Source organism: Peromyscus eremicus, chromosome 15, assembly GCF_949786415.1.
Source record: "Peromyscus eremicus chromosome 15, PerEre_H2_v1, whole genome shotgun sequence".
Taxonomy (NCBI): domain Eukaryota; kingdom Metazoa; phylum Chordata; class Mammalia; order Rodentia; family Cricetidae; genus Peromyscus; species Peromyscus eremicus.
In genome coordinates this window covers 56,783,164-56,804,162 of record NC_081431.1, presented here as the reverse complement: position 1 = coordinate 56,804,162, position 20,999 = coordinate 56,783,164, and the positions used below count along the sequence as shown (strand labels likewise).

The following is a 20,999-nucleotide window of genomic DNA, read 5'->3' as shown; positions in this document are numbered from 1 at the left end:
CTGGAAAATCTGAAAGTCATCCCCCGGGACAGGCCAGTGCCCTGCAGGACAATGGTAAGGTCAGCAGTCAAGGTCAGCAGGGGTCATTTCACAAGAGACCATCTATGCTGTGGGCTGACCTGACAAACCACGTGGCCGTGGGAGACCAGGAGAGATGAAGTACCCAGAGTAGAGAGGGACCAGGAGAAAAGGGAGCATCAGAGGTAACAAGTGACTGCGGATTAGAGAGTGTGAGCCAGGCCAGGGCAGGGACACCTCCAATGGAGACGAGATGGATGAACCAGGCATTAGAGACAGAAAAGTCTGGATCTGGTGGGATCCAAGCCTAGAAAGACCCCTGTCTTGAGTGAGTTGACACTATTGGCCAATGCAGGGCCTTGTGAGGAAGAGCAGGTTCAAGGGGAAAGCAGGCTCAGGATCCAATGTGCTGAGTTCCTGGTTGGATAGAGACGTGCCTTGCTGTATCACTCTCTGATGTATCCCCACCCAGCAGCTCTGTGAAGACCAAGAGAGCATGTGGGTGCCATGGTACAAGTATCAGAACCCCTCCACAAAGGGCCAGGTGTGCAGAAGAGCCTGTGACCCACTGAGCAGTGGGTCACCACCTCTTACAGGATGCCCTTTAGTCCTCAGGACAGTGCTTTGGCGATGGGGGTCAGTTAGCTTGGTTTTAGAAGAAAATGCGTTTATTTTCTTTTGCATGTATGGGTGTTTAGCCTGCATGTAAATATGTGCACTATGTGTGTGCAGTGGCCATGGAGGCCAGAAGAGGGCATTAGTCCCCTGGAACTGGAGTTAGAGATGGTTATAAGCCACCATGTGGATGCTGGGTGTTGAACTGGGGTCCTCTAGAAGAGCAGCCAGTGCTCTTAACCACTGAATTAACTTTAACCACCACAAGGAAACTGAGGTTCTTAGACAGACCTGAGTAAAGAAACAGCCAGGGAGAATGTGCACCCCCATGTCTCCCGCCTCCCACCTTTGACAGCAGACTCCCCACAGACAATGATGGAAATGCTTTAGGAAGGCTATAGCTTTGATTACAGGATGACAGCTAGGTCAGCCATGCCTGGGGGTTTAGTCTCAAGCTTAATAAATACCTGGGGAGTGCATAGCCCTTGTTCCTCTGTGGACAACACATGGGCTAGAGAGGCATGGGGCCAGCACAGTGTAACACTGATAACACTGTTCCAATGGTGTAAGAATGGACACATCCCTGGTCCATGTCTATACAGCAAGGGGCATTCTGTGTCCACCCCAGCATTAGGCTGCAGAGTGGTAAACCGAGAGAGTTGGACCTTGGAGCTCATGGGCTATGAACCCCAAGTGACCCCCACCTGAGGCCCACAGCCCCTACAAGCTTGCTCTGTGGCCAGAGACAGATAGATAGACAGCAGCAGGTGCAGGCAGATCTCTGGTGTACGTGGCCAGCCGCCCGGCCTGTGAACGCGGCAACTATTTTGGGTCCTGTTTTCCTTCCCTCAACAAAACTTGCCCTGTCTGTCCCGTGGGGGTTGAATCAACCTGAAAATTTACATGCTGACTTAATGTCCCTGTCCTTACATGGGCCTTTCCTTGAGAGATGGGCCTGGCTACTGGACACTTACCACATAGAGGGAAGACCACCCCGTTGATTTCCAGGAGACTCTCCACAGTGGTTTCACCTCATTCCTCTCAGCAGGGATGGTATTCAGATTGCCCCTAGCAGCGCTCTTATATGGAGGCAAGATTTGTCCCCCACGTACCCCGCCCCATGATGCTCAACCTAGGCCCTAGTAACAACCCTGTTAATGGAGTAGTATGGAGGTGCCTTTCAATTGTACACTATATTTTTGCAAGGAGAAAGCTTTGAGATTACAAACTGAGAAGGAGCCGGGGGCAAGGTTAGAAAGAATAGGTCTAAGGAGGTGGTGGCACACGCTTTTAATCCCAGCCCTTGGGAGGCAGAGGCAGGCGGATCTCTGAGTTCAAGGCCAGCCTGGTCTACAGAGCAAGTTACAGGACAGCCAGGGTTACACAGAAAAACCCTGTCTTGAAAAAAAATCAAAAAAGAAAAACAAAACAAAAAAAGAATAGATTTCACTCATATATGACTCTGTTTCTCCTTCCACATCTTTCAAGTCATTCCTGGGGTGGCCAGGTTTCCTATCTGGCTGTGTCCAGAATAAAGAAAAATGAGTCATAATAGAAGAGAGCCCTGAAGGGTTCTTGGAGAGACCCTAGTCCTGAGATGCTTTACTAGGGACGGGTAGTACTTGGTGATGGTAATAGGGGAACTATTACTGGGCTGGGGACACAGACTCCCTCCTGCTAAAACAACTTTGTGTGCACCAGTGAAGCCAACTGCTGGGGTGTACAGCCTTGATACCCTGTCAGGAGGCTAGGATTGTGTGGGGAGCCTGGAGGACCAGAGCTGTCGGAAACCACCAAGCCAGGCTTCAGATAACTGCAAGAAGAGCAGTTTCAGCCTGGAGCCCAGCCAGGAGGGAACTGTTTTCTCAGTTAGAAATAGCTCTTGCCTGGGCCCAGAGCAGGGAAAGAGTGACCTGGATAGGCTCAGGGTGACCCAGAGGATCAGGCAGCAGGACAGGGTATGGAGGAGTCAGCAAGGCCATCTTTGGAGTGCGGTTGAACCGAAACCTCGGGCCCTCAGCAACACTGCATCCTCTTACCCAGGGCTCTCCATTTCCTCATCCCCCTGCCTGTGGGAGCTGCCTGTAGACAGCTGTGGTGGATGTGCAAAGGGAGAGGCCAGGGAAATAAACAAGAGCTAAGGACCCTGAGCAGCAAGAGAGGGTCGTTCAGGGTGCTAAGTCCACCCTACTTCCTACCTGTGGTCCATTGAGTGGTTGGGAGAGGGGAAATGCCCAGGCTGGAAGCCACTTGGGGATCTGTCTTAGTCAGGGTTCCTATTGCTGTGACAGGACACCCCCACCAAAAGTAACTGGAGAAGAAGGTGTTTCTTTCGTCTTACAACTCTCAGAGCGCACTCCATCACCAAGGGAAGTCAAGTGAAGGCACTTAGGGTGGGAACCTGGAGGCAGGAACCCAAGCAGAAGTCATGGGAGAACACTGCTTCCTGGCTCGCTCCCCATGGCTTGCTCTTATCCGACTCAAGCCCACCTGCTCACAGTTGGCACCACCCACAGTGGGCTGGGTGTTTCCTCACCAATCATTCATCAAGAAAAGGCCTGACAGACTTGCCTATAGGCCAATGTTACGAGGCATTTTCTCTACTGAGTGTTCTTTTCCCCAAATGATTCCAGCTTGTGTCAAGTTGGAAAAAAAAAATAGCTAGCATTGGATCATTGATTTATTCATCTGACTCTAGGTCCTGGAAATAAGGTGGGAAATGGGCAGAAATCCTACCACGTTGTGGCGTTTACATTTTGGTGAGGAAAGAGTTAATGACCTCAATGAAAGCATGTATATGGCACTTTAGGCAGGTGTTAGGAAGATAACATGAAGCTTGGGTGAAGAGCTGAAAGGTTAGAAGTGGCTTAAACTGCACTTGGTGGCCAGGGAAGACCGTAAGTGAAGTTAAAGAGAGCAGGGCGCTGTCGGGGTGGGAGGGAGCATCTAGGAGCTGGTGGCTGGGAGGACAGATAGGGCTCGAGTGAGGAGGCACTGGGAGTGTGCAGCCGGGAGGTGTGACCGGTGTTTGCCACCACCTCCTCCCCTCCAGGAGAAACTGGAATACTTCTTCCTCATCGTCTTCTCCATTGAGGCCGCCATGAAGATTATAGCCTACGGCTTCCTATTCCATCAGGACGCTTACCTGCGCAGTGGCTGGAATGTGCTAGACTTCATCATTGTCTTCCTGGGGTAAGAGCTGGCTGGGGGCTGGGGGCTGGAGTCAGAGCTTCCCTGAAGACTCTGCCCACAGACACTACCAGAGGCTCAGAGGCAAAGATGGGGTCTCAGCATTGTGCTGACCACCCCAGGGGTGACAGGGTCAATGTTGGTGGGAAGTGAACCAGTGACCCCAACACCTGCCCGCAGGTCACAGACTACTTCACCAGCTCTGAGTTCCCTCATCTTCCCCCACCACAGACAAGAGGACATTGGAGTGGTTCCAGTGGCCACTTTAGCAATTTGTACATTGGTTCTACAGACCTATGCTGTGGTGTTATTCGAGTACACAAATATAGACATCTAGTAGCCTGCGTTAGTGTACTGGGGTGGCCATCAGATTCTGCAGCTCACACAATGGAGATTTGTTACAGATGGTTCTGGAGACAGAAGTCCAAAGTCCAGTGTGGGCAGGCTGGTATCCCCAGGCCTCTTCGTGGCTGTAAGTGGCCACCTTCTCACTGTGTCTTTATGTGGTCTGTCTATGAGCATGCACCCTAGATGTCTTTTTGTAAATCCAGATTTCCCCCTTATAAGTATACCCATCAAATTGGATTACAGCCCACCTGGGTGACCTCATTTTAATAGTCCTATTCCAGAGGTACATTCTGAGTTACTGTGTGCCAGAATTTCAGCAAATGAGTTTTCCTTAGCCTGTGACATCACTTCTAATAATCATTGCCTAATTATAACAGCCACGTTTATTGAGGACTTACCATGTGTATTACATGTAGCACCCTTCAATAACTTTTCCATAACCTCCATTTCATGAATGATACAGAGAACCAAGCAACTTGCCTAAGGTCGAACCGAGAAACATCTTTGGCTCCAAAGGCTGAGCAGTTAGCCACTGTACTAGCCTGCAGTCCAACACTGTTATGTTGGTTATCCGCTGGCCATTTGATTCTCCTCTTACCACAAAGAAAACTGAAGCATCCTCAGACTCAGCTCGGCCCCTGTAAGGTGCTCCGGTTGGAAGCCATATCAGATGCCTAGAGCATCAGAGAGCATCTTTGTTTCCCAGAGCGCCACTGTTTCCCGATGAACTCAGGGCTCACTATCAGATGATGTTCCTAAGAGGAGAGTTGAATGGACTACAGAGTTCTGAAGGTGGAGGAAGGGACCAGGAAGGCCTACATCCAGCACTGGCTGGAAGGCCTGTCGCAGGGAGATCAGGAGAGAACTCCCTGATGAGTGTTTTTCTCTGGGTCATCAGTGAGTGAGGAGCTAATCTGCAGCTCATTGTGATGCTCTTAGTCTCAGGGCGAGGGACTGTGCCCGGGGCATACTTGTATCTCAATCTGAAGCCTCCCTTTCTATTATCCATCCCCGTTCATCACCAATAGCTCAAAGGTAAACTTAGCCTCAGATTCCTTGAAAATAAAATTCTTCAGCACTGACAGAACTGCATTTGCCCCCTACCCCACCCCCACCCCCAGGTCCTTCACACGATAGGATCCAGGGTCCCGGAGCACTGGGAGTCTGGCTCTTCTGATTGCTGACCTCCTTCTCTCCATCTTCTCCCCTCCAGTGTCTTCACTGTGATTCTGGAACAAGTTAACATTATCCAGACCAACACGGCCCCCCTGAGCAGCAAAGGAGCCGGCTTGGATGTGAAGGCCCTTCGAGCTTTCCGTGTGCTCAGACCCCTTCGGCTGGTGTCAGGGGTGCCCAGTGGGTGACAGCATCTCTTCTCCCAAGCCCTCCTTGGCCCCTTCTGACCTGGGTATCCCACTGTGTACAGAGGGAAGGGCATGAGACTGTGAGGGGGAGTGACTCTTTACTGTTCTCCTCCTTGCTGTTTGTGACAGGCCTTCAGGTGGTCCTCAACTCCATCTTCAAGGCCATGCTCCCCCTGTTCCACATTGCCCTGCTCGTCCTCTTCATGGTCATCATCTACGCCATCATTGGGCTGGAGCTCTTCAAGGGCAAGATGCACAAAACATGCTACTTCATTGGGACAGGTGAGCTGTGTAGGACTGTGGAGGGGTCAGGTCGACTCCAAATGAGGCCATCACAGCTAGTGAAGAAGCTCTGGGTAAAGCCAGCTCTCTTTCCCACTGTCCACGCTTTCCTCCTGCCTGGATGCGTGAGAGTGGGAATGAGGACAGCTCCGTCAGAATCAAGGATCACAGGATGGCCTTGGTCACAGCTTGCGCTGCCCCATCCTACCCAGTTCGATATCTTCCAGACTCCCTGTGGATTGAGGCATAGGCCCGGGAGGAGCCTGGATTTCTCTTCATACTTTCCTTGTGGCCGTAGGGTACTTTGGCTCTGAGCTGTGCCCGCAGGATGCAGACTAAATGAGATTCAAAGGGGGCTCTTTGTGGCTTGTCAGAAACAAGCCACGCTAAGGCCCATGTTGACGCGAGGTCCCAGAATCTAGGAAGTCTTCCCTTCCTAAAGCAGCAGGTCTCACTTTCTGACTTAGGATCCCTCCACATCCTCAAAAGGTAATTAAGCCCCCCAAAATGTGATTTATTTGGTCTGAGTCACTGATATGGAATTTGAACAAATATAATGACATCAATTCATTTTTAATGAGCAGCAATAAGCTGATGATGTGAGACCAGGAGCTTAGTTTTCTAAGAATGTCTGTCTTCTCCCAAACAAAGTCTAGTGAGAAGAGTGACGGAGTTTTGCACTTTTTGTCAGGCTCCTCAGTGCCTGGCTTTAAGAAGGTGGGCTGGAACTCATATCTGCCCTGCATGCAATGTTGTCACATTAGGGTCATGTGACTGCTGGACGACTCCACTCTCTACTGAGAGACCGGGAGGCCAAGCGCAAGGAACATGTTGAAGGCAGAGGCCTCAGAGGGCTCTCTGGCTCTAGCCCTGAGCAGTCTCCGGGAACTCAGCCTCATCCTTAGCTCAGACTCCTCTGAGCACGCAGTATACCAGGGTCTCCAGGGTAGAGAGGATGACACAGAAAGAGAATGGCCCTCTACCAGATCCCAGACATTCGACTCACCACAGCAGCCAGCCCCTGCACTCACTCCCTCTTGGGGAGAGGCTGTTTGCTTCCCCAGACCCATGGACGGCAAGGGTCCATCAATGCAGGGTCAAACCTAGCTTCTAAGGGTGAACTCTGATGAGGCTTCAGCTGGCAGTTCCCCAGTCGTCTCCCACGGCAGCTTCTCCATCATCGGAATGGTCCACACTCCGTAACCCGTGCTGGCGCCTTCCATCAGCAGGACTTTCCGTACCCTGTCATCAGCACTGTAGACAGCAGGGACTGTCTAGCATGAGCTTTGGGGCAAATTTGGAGGTGCCAAGCCATTAAGGAACGCTGAACAACAGTATTTAAATGTCCCTCTCAGATCAGAGCTGTCCGCTTCATAGAGCCAGGGACCCCAAGCTGATCATCCCTGTCCTCCCCGCCCACCTTCAGAGTTCCAAGCTGACGTTGTAAGTGTGGTAAGGCGAGGGCACTGCGTTCCAAGGATAACCTAACCGCAGAAGTCAGCAGGATGCCGTCAAACATCCTAAGATAAAAGCGTTCTAGGGTATTATCAAAATGACTAGATCTCAGTGGCTGGGGACATAGTCCAATGGGCAAAGTGCTTGCTCTGCAGGCCTGAGGAACCAGAGCTCGTGTCCCCAGAAAAACCCATGTACAAAGCCAGGTGCTGTAGTACTGAGGGTAGAGACAGGCAGAGCCTACAGGCTTGCAGGTCAGCCAGCACAGGCCAAACAGTGAGCTCCGCGTTCAGCCAGGGACCCTGTCTCAGGAAATAAAGGGGATAGCCACTGAAGAAGAAACCTGATATTAGCCGGGCAGTGGTGGCGCACGCCTTTAATCCCAGCACTCGGGAGGCAGAGCCAGGCAGATCTCTCTGAGTTCGAGGCCAGCCTGGTCTCCAAAGTGAGTTCCAGGACAGGCTCAAAGCTACACAGAGAAACTCTGTCTTGAAAAACCAAAAAAAAAAAAAAAAAAAAGAAAAGAAAAGAAAGAAAGAAACCTGATGTTGACCTTTGGCCTTCACACGCATGTGCAGTAGTGCATACACGCGCGCGCGCGCGCGCGCGCGCGCGCGCACGCACACACACACACACACAGAGAGAGAGAGGGAGAGAGAGAGAGAGAGAGAGAGAGAGACAGAGAGAGAGACAGAGAGAGAGCACCAAGTTTTAGAGGAAATTAAAGGCCCCTTTTGGGACGCAGAGAGGTGTGATCTGAAGCCTGATGGCATCTTCCCTAGAAGGTGGCCCTGGCCCTGTGTGCGCTGTAACTTGCCCAGCTCCACTTTGACTCCCCAGACTGAATCTCAGGTCAGAGCATGAGAGGCCCTGTCCCCCGCCCACCCCAACTGGACAGTGGCCCCCTCTTTAAATCTCAGAGGGTACGAAGACCCCTCTGGTCACTCCTCGACATGTGTTGAGCTTCAAGGGACGGTTCCTGTTAGGAGCAGTCCTTCCAAAGTTCTCTTAGTTCTTCTAAGACGTGACTGCTGCCACCTGTGGGTGCCGAGCGCCAGTCCTGGTCCTGTCCCTCCCTCTTCACCTCTTACTCTGGTCTTTCCCGTGGTCCTTGAGCAGCTTGCCTCCAGCCCACATGCCTAATGCACTGCCTTCTGCCTCCAGACATCGTGGCCACGGTGGAGAACGAGAAGCCATCGCCCTGTGCTAGAACCGGCTCGGGGCGGCCCTGCACCATCAACGGCAGTGAGTGTCGAGGAGGCTGGCCGGGACCCAACCATGGCATCACCCACTTCGACAACTTCGGCTTCTCCATGCTCACCGTGTACCAATGCATCTCCATGGAGGGGTGGACCGATGTCCTATACTGGGTGGGTCTGAGCCTCCGAGCCAACCCTGCCTTCTAAGGGCTTACTAGGGTGTTAGGATTAATCCACAGTCTATTTAATGATCAAAGGAATTTATTTGGGGGTAAACTCACAACCACGGAGGATTTATCGCAGGGTCCGGGAAAGCTGAGCTATGTCCCATGCTGAATGGCTTGGTCCAAGATCTCAGCATCCAGAACCATGAGTTAGCCAAGAGGGGCCAGCGAATGTGCATCCCAGGTCTTAAGGGTCCCCGGTGGCCACGCCCCAGAGGCTGGTACCTCAAGGTCATAGGCAGGTGTAACAGCTACAGGTGCCTCACTGGGGCAGTGCTTCAGGGCATGGCTCAAACAGCTGCCCACCGCACTAGGGGAGCAGGAAGAAAGGACTTATAAGCCCACCCCAGAGGCCAGCCACTGCTCGGTGCCATTGGTTCTGCCTTGCCCTCCCTGGGTATCCATGCAGCTGTATGACGTCTTCCTCATGCCTACAGATTGTCTGGTATTCTCTGGGACAGGTCTCATGGTGCAAAGTCTGCAAGACCCAGGAACGGGGTGAGGGGTGGATACTAGAACCTCCATGAGTTCTAGTCTCGATGCCTGAATTTTCCCTAGAATGTCAGTGACTCTTTCCTGGTGTCCTGTATCTTGGACACTTGAGGGATGAGGGGTCCTTTAGGTCTTTCTCTTTGCCATTGGGTGAGATGGCTTTCTTACGTGAATATCACTACATATCAGTCTCCTCCTCATCTATAAAAATAATGTACCGCTCACACCAGAGAGCTGGGGAGAAACTAGCAGAATTGTTAACATTGCCTGGTGTAGTCTCATCATGGCAGAAGCTTTCTCATTAGAGCAACCTCTTCGTTAGGTATTTTTTAGTTCTGTTGCATTTCTTGTTTAATGCTCCAACAACAGACAGTATCACCCCCATTTTACAGGTAAGGAAACTGAGGCTCCAAGAGGTTATGCAACTGTATTCATGAATCTAATGGGCAACTGAGCCAAGCACTGAGCTCTCACCCATCTGGCTCCAGTCCAGAACTCTCAAGCACAATGTGGTGCTGCCTGTGGAGTTGGAATTGCAAAACTGTCAAATGCTTTGCAAATATAAAGGATTAGTGTGAGCATTTCTCGCAGGCTCACGTTAGGGAAGCAGATAATTAAACATGTCAAAGGAATGTCACACATGCTATTTCACCTCCGCTACATGTCTAGGAGGAGAGCACGTAGCATAACCTTGCTAGATAGATGAGAAAATGCTCAGAGATGTCAGGACATTTGGCTTAAGGTCACAGAGGATTGTCACTTTGAAAAGTTCTGGCTGTAAAGAAATGGACTGTACATGGGGTCTGAGAGGCAGGTTAGAGGTGCCCTTGACTAGATGGGCAAAGCATCTACCTAGCCCGGGCCAGGTGCACAGGAAGCAAGGGTCCCTTGGGAAGACCTTTCAGCCTGGATCTTGGGTCCCCAGGCTGGAAAAAGTCTTCTCACTGGGCCCAAATGACTACTTCCCTTATGGAGTCTGGACGGACAGAACCAGAGGCAGGAATTACCCTTCAAGTCAGAGTACTGAACTTACACTTTTTTCTGGACCAGGTCAACGATGCCATCGGAAATGAGTGGCCCTGGATCTATTTTGTCACCCTCATTCTGTTGGGCTCCTTCTTCATCCTCAACCTGGTGCTGGGTGTCCTGAGCGGGTAAGAAAGTAGTAGCAGCTGTTGGAAGGGAGAAAGGAACGGACCCAGACCCTCAGCTCATCTCTGAGCTCACCAGGCCAGGCGCACTTCTTCCTGCTTAGCTAGAAGATGCGTCCTTCAAGCTGCAGCTTCTCCCATTTTTGCGTCCTCCTGTCTCCAGCATCCACACTCCTGTGTGAGCCTGTAAGCCCCAGACTCCAGCCCTGGGTGTGTGTCAGAACATACTTTCTGGTCAAGATTACCTGCCTCATCCTTGTACTACTTACTACCTAGAGGCTCTGGGACCCTGCCTAACTCCCTAACCTCTCAATGCCTCAGTGTTCACATCTGTCAAAGAATCATTCCGGGACCTGTTTCCTAGGGTTATCATGAAATGAGTTAAAAGTATTTAGAACAGTCCAGCACATCCCCATCCCCATCACTAATGAGTGCTGTTCTCAGCAGAGTGTCTCTGCTGTGGCCCACCCCAGCCACAGTGGTGGGGCTAGCTGTAGCCTCAGCTTCCTTCTGGGTTGACCTCACCTCACTCTAGAAGTCTGCCGCCGCCCCCCATCCCCCACCCCACGCCGACAGCCTGTAAACAGAACTGAGGAGTCTGTGAAGTCAGTTAGAGAAAACCCATCTCTACTTTCTATTGCATTAACTGAACTGTGTGTTTCCTTTAATAATGGATGCAGGCAACTAACCGCAGTGGCATTAGCAGGGCCTGTGGGTTCTCCTAATGGAAATCATGTCACGTGTCCATTGTTGTACTCCTGTTTACACTCACCATTGCTGGTGAACTGGCATTAGACTTGCAACAGGATCCTTGTAGCTAATGAAGAAGCGCCTGCATTCCTCTGTCGGCGTTGGTTATATTTCTGTGGTTATGTTTTACTTTGATCAGTTCCTTCCTAACTCTACGTTCTTATTTTGTGCACTTTGTGACATTGTTCTGAGGAGTGATCTGAGGGTGGGCTCCATTGGGTGGGCTACCAAAAACTTCGTGCATACAATGGTCAAGATCACCACCTGGACACCACACTGCCAGGGTGAGGTGGCTGTCCTAAAGGCAGACCCCTCCTGCCCCCCCCCCCCCCGCAGGGTTTCCATCAGATCAGCGCTGAGCTGGTGTCTCTTCTAGGGCACACTGAGTTCTGCTTGGTGGCCTAGTGCTGCCCTCTACTGGTCATTCGGTGCCTTGCACCCCCTCGGGTTCTTTGCTTCCTGGTGACTGCCAGGTTCCCCTTGTGTCCAAGAGGATTTTCTCAGGCCTTAAGTCTATAAGCAGAAACCGTTTTAGGATAGCTTAAAAGGCCAAGAAGTATGGCAAATTTGAGGCTTTCTGGCTGGCTCTGTTGGAATAATGGAATGTCCCATTAACCCCTGACATCCAAGAATAAACCGAAGGAGAAAATGAGATCGTCTGGGAAGAAATCAGAGACCTGTAATAGTGCTCGGAAATGTGTCTGGAGGTGGGGCTGGGCGAAGGAGAGACAGGGGGAACTCCGAGGGTCCCTGGCCCACAGGCAGTGCCCCAGACCAGAAGAGGACACGTCTATCTCAGATGAGTCCTGTGCTAAGGAAGCTCAGTGGGCCCCGCTCCCTTTCCTCCCCCCCCCCCCCACCTCCTTGGTTTTGTTTTAGGGAGTTCACGAAGGAGCGGGAGAAGGCCAAGTCCAGGGGAACCTTCCAAAAGCTCCGGGAGAAGCAGCAGCTAGAGGAGGACCTTCGAGGCTACATGAGCTGGATCACACAGGGCGAGGTCATGGACGTGGAGGACCTGAGAGAAGGTTGGGGCCCAGAGCCATGGCCAAATCCCTCTGCCTGATGCTGATCAGCACCTACCCACCCCTAGTTACTCCATGGAGGGTGCAACTCTACATAGCCCCCCACCCCCAACGCCTGGTGTCTTATTATTGCTGTGATAAAACACCATGACTAAAAGTAACTTGGGAAGGAAAGGGTTTATTTCACTCACAGTTCCATGATGCAAAGGCTCAGCCTGCTTTCTTATAGAACCACCACCAGCCCAGGTATGACCTCACCTACAATGGCCTGGGTCCTCCCACATCAATCACTAATTAAGAAAATGCTCTACAGGCTTGCCTCCTGCCCAGTCTTACAGAGTCATTTTCTCAATTGGGGTTCCCTCCTCTCAGATGACCCTAACCTGTGTCAAGTTGACATAACATTAGTCAGCACACCCAGAGACCCACCGAGAAGGTAGAGTGCTTGCTTTCAGGGAGTCGTCAATGTCTCGTGTAAAGCCTTGCACCTCGAGACAGTAGAGTCCAGGTGCATCTTGAGCTCTTCTCAAATCATCCTGTGGCCTGCCCGTGGTGGCCACATGCCCTGCAGCCCGGCCTCTACGGTTTATAGGAAGTCCCAACAGTGGCCCACCAAGAGCTCACCATCATAGGTGTCCTATCCAACAATGCCTAACCAAGTGTGTCTGTTCCTAAGGGACCCTAAAGGCTTCTAACTCTATCTGACTTTGTCCCCAGGCAAGCTGTCTTTGGATGAAGGAGGCTCAGACACAGAGAGCTTGTATGAAATCGAGGGCTTGAACAAAATCATTCAGTTCATGTGAGTACCTGACCTGGGACACAGGGCCAGAATCCAGCTACCTCTCCTCATGGCACTTTCTTGAGCCCTTAGAGAGGCCTATCTAGAAATCAGGGCCAGTTCTTGCTCTGAGGACTCAGCAGTGGCTGGATGCCCAGGGAATGTGCAATCAGAGAGGACCCTGGGCAGATGACCTATTTATACACCGCTCAAGGTAAAACAGGAACCCTTGCAGACAGCAAGCGCATTTGGCTATACCCTCTGAGAGGACAGCGCTGGGCGTTGGGAGCTTGCAAGAGGAAAGAGGGAAGGTGTGGGGTGGCATGCAGGAAGGAGGTGGCCCCAGCTAAGAAGTCAGTGGCAAGAGGAAGGCTGTGTCCTTTTTCAAATTCATACATAATTATAACTTTTGAAAGACCCAACAAGAGAGAAAAACAGCAAAGAAAAAAATGGAGGTCCCTGCTGCCCTTCAAAGAAGTCACCATGGTAACAGATATGTATTCTACTAAGATCTTTTCTGTGCTTTCATCTTCACACACACACACACACACACACACACACACACACACACACACCAGAATATTTTTTTTCTTGTTATGCTTTTTATATATTAGGTTATTCATCTTAATTATTACTATCACCATAAAGACTAAAACTGTGACTGGTATATAGGAGATATTGAAGATTACTTGTTGAGTAAATGAATACACACTATTTTTGTGACATATTTTTTTTCTTTAAACTTTTCTGCTGAGGTCAGTTTTCACTCTTGTGTGTACATATTCATATATGAAGATATACACTTTTAAGTGTATTTATTTATTTTTATTTTCATTTATTTATTTATTGATTGATTGATTTTTCGAGACAGGGTTTCTCTGTGCAGCTTTGTGCCTTTCCTAGGTCTGGCTCTGTAGACCAGGCTGGCCTCGAACTCACAGAGATCCGCCTGCCTCTGCCTCCCGAGTGCTGGGATTAAAGGCATGCGCCACCACCGCCCGGCTATTTATTTTATGTATATGGAAGTTTTGCCTGCACGCGTGTCTGTGCATCACGTGCATACCTAGTGTCCACAGAGGCCAGAAGAAGACATCAGATGCCCTGGAGCTGGAGTTACAGATGGTTGTGAGACACCACGTGGGTGCTGGGAATTGAACTGGATTCTCTAGAAGAGCAGCCAGATCTCTTAACTGCTGAGCCATCTCTCCAGCACCACACCCCCCTACACACATGCACATGTGCACACATATCTTTATCAATTGCAACTTTGGCTATTAAATGTCCTATGGTATAGATGCACCATTTTATAGTTAACCAATTCTTCCTGGTAAAGTATGTGCCATTCTGGGCAGAATTCTAGAAGTAGAATTACTGGGTCAAGGCTAGGTAAACCTAAACTTTAGTAAGTGCTATGAGGTCGCTCACCAAAAGGGTATGCTAACTAAGAAAGAGAACAAACGCCTTTACCACACACCCATCCGGAAATCCTCTTTGAGTTAGTAAAACTCCCTTTTAAAATGGGTAGAACTGGCACCACAATGTTCTTTTTTTTTTTTTTTTTTCTTTTTTGACACAGGATTTCTCTGTGTAGTTTTGGTGCCTGTCCTGGATCTCGCTCTGTAGTCCAGGCTGACCTCAAACTCATAGAGATCCGCCTGGCTCTGCCTCCTGAGTGCTGGGATTAGAGGCGTGGCCACCGCCACCCGGCCACCGCAGTGTTCTTTAGTGGGAATTGAAATGCATGGTGCTCCTGGCTTCTCTCTGTATCAGATGCCATGCTAAGCATTTTGCCTGCGTTGTCTCATTCAATCGCCTGGGAGATCGTAGTTGTTATCATTCTCATTTGAAAGGCAAAACTTGGCTAATAGGAAGCCAGGTTTAAATTGACCCAGACTATGCCCTCCATTTCTTTTGCAAGCCCAGAGAGGAAAGTGAGTGAGGCTAAAAGTAATGGATCCTGCCAGGCAGTGGTGGCGCACGCCTTTAATCCCAGCACTCGGGAGGCAGAGCCAGGCAGAGTGAGTTTCAGGAAAGGCACAAAGCTACACAGAGAAACCCTGTCTCGAAAAAAAAAAAAAAAAAAAAAAAACCAGTAATGGATCCCAATTCTCCTATCTCCTGCAGTCGGCACTGGAGGCAGTGGAATCGTGTCTTCCGCTGGAAGTGCCACGACCTGGTGAAATCCAAGGTCTTCTATTGGCTGGTGATCCTGATCGTCACCCTCAACACCCTGTCTATTGCCTCAGAGCACCATAACCAGCCACTGTGGCTGACCCATTTGCAAGGTGAGTCAGACGGAATGGAGCCAGGAAGGAGCACTCGGGATGAGAAGCTTAAACCTGCCAAGGGTGCTGCAGGGTGTGCTGAAGTCAATGAGACTGACAATGTCTTCTAGAAAGGATGTACTACTCCTGTTGGTCCATTGGCCCAACTCCCTCCTTTCACAGTGGGAGAATAGAGACATCAGAAGGCAAGGTGGCATGCCCACTTTTCCCCCTGGGATCCTTCTGATTTAGGGCAGTGCCGATGATACACAGGGACAATTTGCAGATGTTCCCTCAGGTATCTAGGCAAATTATTCAATTATATACCATTTCACATAAGACTGTCAATAACAGAGCTCTAAGCTGTATAAATACTGTTATAATATAGTAACTAACTATGCAGTGAGTGAGATATATGAATGTATATATATATATATATATATATATATATATATATGCATATAGTGTGTATCTATATATAGAGAGAACTGTAAACAGTTCATTCATTGCTCATGACTTCAAGGAGCATACTTAGTCATAGGACCAGTAAGATGTTAACTGTTTCCAGCCCATTCAGGGAAGATAATAAAAGCAAATATAAGATGGTAGGAGAAAGAATACAAGAGGAGATGCTCATGCTCCACAGCTCTAAAGGACACAGAGAAAAAGCCCAGATGGTCGAAGGTTGGCAGGGATTCCTGCAGAAGATGCAGTGAGTGCAAACACGTAGAATAGTCCGGTGAACTGAGGAAGCCACAGGACTTCATACATGATGGACAATAGGAGCTGTATGTGTTCTTAGGGGTCCTTGTGGACTGTCATGGTGCATTAGGAGTTTAACCTTTGGGTACAGGGAAGCCAATGAAACAGTTATAAGCCTAAATATAATATGATCAGATTTGAGGCACTGAAGGACCAGCCTTGGTAGAAGATGAATGGGTCAGCCTCATCCTTTCAGGGGATGCCGCCACTGTGTGCAGAGCTCTGGATGGTGACCAAGAACCAGTTAAGAAAAAGAAGAGCCAATTTCCATAGCTAGGTACCCTTCCCACTACTAACATCAGTGTGGCTTGAGTTATAATAGCGTCTCAAGGAATGACATATTGGTTCTTCTTCTCATTGCCATGACAATTACCTAAAAATCAACTTACGGAAGGAAGAGTTTATTCTGGCTTGCCCCTTAAGAAGGGGTCCAGGCCATTATGACAGGGGGAGCAAGAGAATAGGGTGGATGGTAGCATTGTGCCTACAGTCAGGAAGCAAGAGTAGACAGGAAGTAGAGCCATAAACTCCATGGCCTGCCCCAATGACATACTTCCTCCAGCGAAGATGTACCTCTTAAAGACTTGACATAAAACAGCGCCACAAGATGAGGGCCAATAGTTAAAACGCATGAACCTGTGGGGGGACTTTGCACACTGAAGCTATAATAAATAACAAGAAAGTCTCTGGGTGGCAGAGGCAGGGACCTCATGATCTCATTTGCAGAGACATTTGACATGCAGGCCTAAACCTTCAGGGGTGGTAACTGGGCTCTTCATGTCTATGCAGAGACCAGAGACAGGACCCTGAGCCTGTGTGAGGTGGGGAACAAAAACCAGAACACCTGCTTAGACCAGGGCCTGGAAAGGCTGCTTCCATGTAAGGGGATCTAAAAACGTTATTGCCCATTGAGACAGGCAAGGAGTCTGGAAGTTCCCTCTCCTGGGGGTCCTAGGAGGGAAGAAACATGTCACAGGTGAAAAATTAAACTCCAACCTGTGTCTTGTGTGGGGATAGGGTCCAAATTGCAGGAGCACCTTTCACAGTGCAGGGAGAGTAAACCAAGATAGACCCATAAAGACAATGAGAACCCTGGGGGAGTCCACCAGAGGCAGACACAAGCACCCTTTTAGGAATGTCCTCAAGCCAAGGCATATGAATCCCTGGGGAAAGAACATCTCTAGTGATGAGCTCCCATGGGAGGAAAACTACAACTCAAATAAAGAACAGAGTTGCTCTGAGGAAGAGTCACCGGCCTGATGCACACGAGTGAGCTGAGCAGGAACGTGGCATGCTGAAACACCACAGAAGAGACTAAGTTTAAAGTGAATGACATAGAGGCTAGAGCTTTAAAGAGTAGAAGATAAACCTGCCCTTCAGATGCATGCATGCACCCATCTGCTCATTCATTCATTGCAGCCAGTCTTCTTGAGAGCCCTTGACTGTGCTGCACATTATGGGGCAGTGTTAGTAAACCCGTGTGAAGATGGAACACTACCCATCAAGAGGTGGATCTGGGGTTCCTAGACTGAGCAGACAGCCGACGGTGGTGGTTTTACCTTCTAAGGTGGCAGTTTTGGCAAGTGTGAGATGATAGGCAACATCCACCCTTGTGGTGCTGGGCATATTGAGTTTGAGGTGCCTTTGAGACATTCTAATGGGTAGTGTCGAAGAAGCTGATGGAAAACTGGGTCTGGGTCGCAATAGAGAGGCTGGGTCTTTGGAGAATTAGAGGTGGGCATCTTTGGCAAGAGTAGTGTTGGATCTGTGATCATAGAACATCACCAGGGACTTGGTAAAGAATGCAGGGCAGAGGGAATTAGGAGAAGGCAGGAGTGCCGTTCAGGGAAACCCCAAGGAATGTGGTGTCACAGAAGCCAGAGTGGTGGAGAGAGAGCATTTGAAAGAGCAAGCCGACGGTGAACAGAATTGTGGGAAAGCAAGTGCATGAAAGTCTGTATCTGCTGGATTTGGCATCGTGGAATTGACCCTAGAGCTGGATAAATGAACACAAGGAGACGATTTGTAAGGAGGAAGTGATGGGGGCTCGGCACACAAGAGCAGATTGCCTTTCGTGAAGCCCACCCGCTCTCTGCCAGGAAAACAGACGGTGTTTAATGAGGAAGGGTGGACCTATGCGAACTTATACAACTTTCTTCCTGCTAACGCGGGTATGGGTTACCCTGCTGGAAATACAGATTTAGGTTCTTTGGATGGGCAAAATTCACCAGGTTTTTCACCAGGCCGTTGTTATTATTGGTTTACATTTCTGATTGATGATTGATTGGTTTTGTGGAGGGGAGCTCTCCTTCCACCATATGGCTTCTGGGGATCAAACTCAGGTCCTCAGACTTAGCAGCAAGCACCTTCACCTACTGAGCCGTCTTGCTGGCCCTTTCCTAGGTCCTGGGAATCAATAGGGCTTAAGTGGGTTGGAAAGGTAGGGAGGGCATGCGTGCTGGCAGAGGCTCCCCTGGGGCAGAGGCTAGGAGGCCGAGGAGGGGAGGAAGCCGTGCCGGGGCCCTGCCGCCCGATGCAGATATTGCCAACCGTGTGCTGCTGGCCCTCTTCACCATTGAGATGCTGATGAAGATGTATGGGCTGGGCCTGCGCCAGTACTTCATGTCCGTCTTCAACCGCTTCGACTGCTTCGTGGTGTGCAGCGGCATCCTGGAGATTCTGTTGGTGGAGTCGGGAGCCATGACGCCCCTGGGCATCTCCGTGCTCCGCTGCATCCGTCTCCTGAGGCTCTTCAAGATCACCAAGTGAGTGCCGGCAGCGCCCCCCCCCCCAGGCTGATGCTGCAGGGGCTGACCAAGTCTGGTCTTGGCCTGGCGAGGCCTCCTTTTTCTCCTTAAATCATTGCCCTCTGGGGAAGATAAATCCCACTCACACCGCTTGATGCCCATTTCCTCTTGTGTCCCACTATAATCTGCTCCGGGGTCGGGGTCGGGGGTCGGGGGGGTTGTGGGGGAGCCGGAAAGAGGAAGAAAGGAGAAAAGGGAAGCCCTGGAAGATGGAAGGAAGAGACAGAGAGAGTAATGTGGGAGGGGTAAGGAAAAGAAAGAAAGGGGACACGGGGCAGGTGGGGGTTGGGGGTGGGTGGGTGGGCAGACCTGACAGAGAGGGGAAAGGACACAATTTCATTTGAGCTTCTTCCCTTCTATGGGGATTTGTCAAGGCCCCAGTTGGTGCTTGAAACTGTAATGGTGCTGTGCCTTAAATACCTCATGCCTTTTCCTGAACAATTAACACCAATACAAAATCGCAATTATAATGTCTTGTAATAATCTTTGTGACTACGGTCTTTCTCTGGAAATGTATCACAGCACTGCATTTATAGGAATTAAGGCTCTCCTCCACCGGCTCCAGGCAACTGAAATCACCAATGAAGGGGTTCTACGATGTTCTCTTTTTTTTTTTTTTTTTTTTTGGAGACAGGGTTTCTCTGTGTAGTTTTGGTTTCTGTCCTGGATCTTGCTCTGTAGACCACACTGGCCTGGAACTCACAGAGATCCGCCTGGCTCTGCCTCCCGAGTGCTGGGATTAAAGGCGTGCGCCACCACCACCACCCGGCTCTATGATGTTCTTAAACATTTGCCCAGCACTGGCATGAGCACAGGTCTTTACTCTCATGGTGTGTACACAGTGAGGATGGAAGGTCATCCCTAGCCCTACCTAGGAGTATGGAATGGGAACTAAGGCAGACACCAGGAAGAGGCATGCACCCGGAAGCCAGGGATTCAGCCAGAGCCCTTCCCTGTTGTCCCCAGTCTTGGCCTCCAGCCCTCCTGGGCTCAGGCTGGGGAGAAGCAGTGAGAAGGCCCTGCCCGGCCCCCACCTTGCTGCTCCTCTTCCGCAGGTACTGGACATCGCTGAGCAACCTGGTGGCGTCGCTGCTCAACTCCATCCGCTCCATCGCCTCTCTGCTGCTGCTTCTCTTCCTTTTCATCATCATCTTCGCCCTGCTGGGCATGCAGCTCTTTGGAGGCAGGTATGACTTCGAAGACACAGAAGTACGACGCAGCAACTTCGACAACTTCCCCCAGGCCCTCATCAGTGTCTTCCAGGTAGGTGTTCTGTCTGGGAAGCCCTCGTTCTGGGAGGTTCTTGAGCCCTGCTTCAATGTCTGGGAAAACATCACCTCCTCCAGGAAGCCTTTCTCTGACCTGTTGGTTAAATTCAACGTCCTTCTCACTCCCTATGGCCTGTACCTTGGGCCATTGCAATACTATGATACTTGTCTCTTTCCCTGGAGCTGTGCCTAATGATGCCTAGTCTGTCTGTTTCTTTTGGTCCCTGGTGCCTGGCACAGTGCTGTAGCAGCTGACGTAAACACTTGGGGTAAGCCGGAAGTGTGCTGCTCACATCTCTAGGAAAAAGTCAGACAGGCTGAGAGCTCCCTCTGCAAGCTGGGAAAACCTCAGGCATCTGAGACCCATTTCTCACAGGAGAGGCAGAGGGGCTGCCTGTCTACGAGAAGCCACTCAAGGGATCATGGCCGCGATTCAGAGAGTGACCCTCGGAGCTGCAGGCCCCCAGAGGAGCTTCCTTAGTGTTGAGCATGGAAATGTTCCTTTTCACGTCGGCAGCATCTCACAAGTCACTCTAGCATGCCATACCAGCAGGAGTGGTAGGGGACCACCAGTCTGCCCTGGAGATGGCTTCATCCTGCCCTTGTTCCGTTCACCACCTCACTGGCTGGCCAGGGATGGTGCTTTTCAAGGGACTTGACAGCGGTGCTATTTTTGGAGGCCAGGATAACAGAGGCCTGGCTGAGTGTAGTCCACTTCAGCCTGGGGATTAAGGTCAGAGTGGTGGCCCCATGATCAAACTTGGCCTTGAAGAGGCTTGATAAGACTTTTTCCAACCATTCCAGGGAGTCCTTCCGTCTTGTGCCCCTCTCCAGAGCCCACTCACTCCTCCTCCAAGCCAACTCACACCTTGATAACATTGTAGCTAACTGGAGGAGGAGCAGTGAGGATCATAGGGAGTAATCACCTGGACCGTGAGGACCGGGGGAGCTGACAGGTGACAAAGGCCTTTTGGGGTGATGTGTCCTTTCATCTTGTGTACCCCCCCACCT

The 20,999-nt window shown here is 50.5% G+C and overlaps 1 protein-coding gene across 3 annotated transcripts in view; it reads left to right on the top strand.

Annotated features, from left to right (window-relative positions):
- Positions 1–20,999, top strand: part of Cacna1s (calcium voltage-gated channel subunit alpha1 S) — a 66,835-nt gene that overhangs the window by 12,145 nt on the left and 33,691 nt on the right. For all 3 annotated transcript variants that reach the window (XM_059280298.1, XM_059280297.1, XM_059280296.1), the window contains exons 3-12: positions 3,686–3,825; positions 5,384–5,526; positions 5,664–5,816; positions 8,436–8,641; positions 10,237–10,340; positions 11,967–12,112; positions 12,827–12,908; positions 15,012–15,172; positions 18,453–18,678; positions 19,776–19,983. In XM_059280298.1, coding sequence (XP_059136281.1) covers positions 3,686–3,825; positions 5,384–5,526; positions 5,664–5,816; positions 8,436–8,641; positions 10,237–10,340; positions 11,967–12,112; positions 12,827–12,908; positions 15,012–15,172; positions 18,453–18,678; positions 19,776–19,983 — 1,569 coding nt within the window. The remainder of the gene's footprint in view (positions 1–3,685; positions 3,826–5,383; positions 5,527–5,663; positions 5,817–8,435; positions 8,642–10,236; positions 10,341–11,966; positions 12,113–12,826; positions 12,909–15,011; positions 15,173–18,452; positions 18,679–19,775; positions 19,984–20,999) is intronic.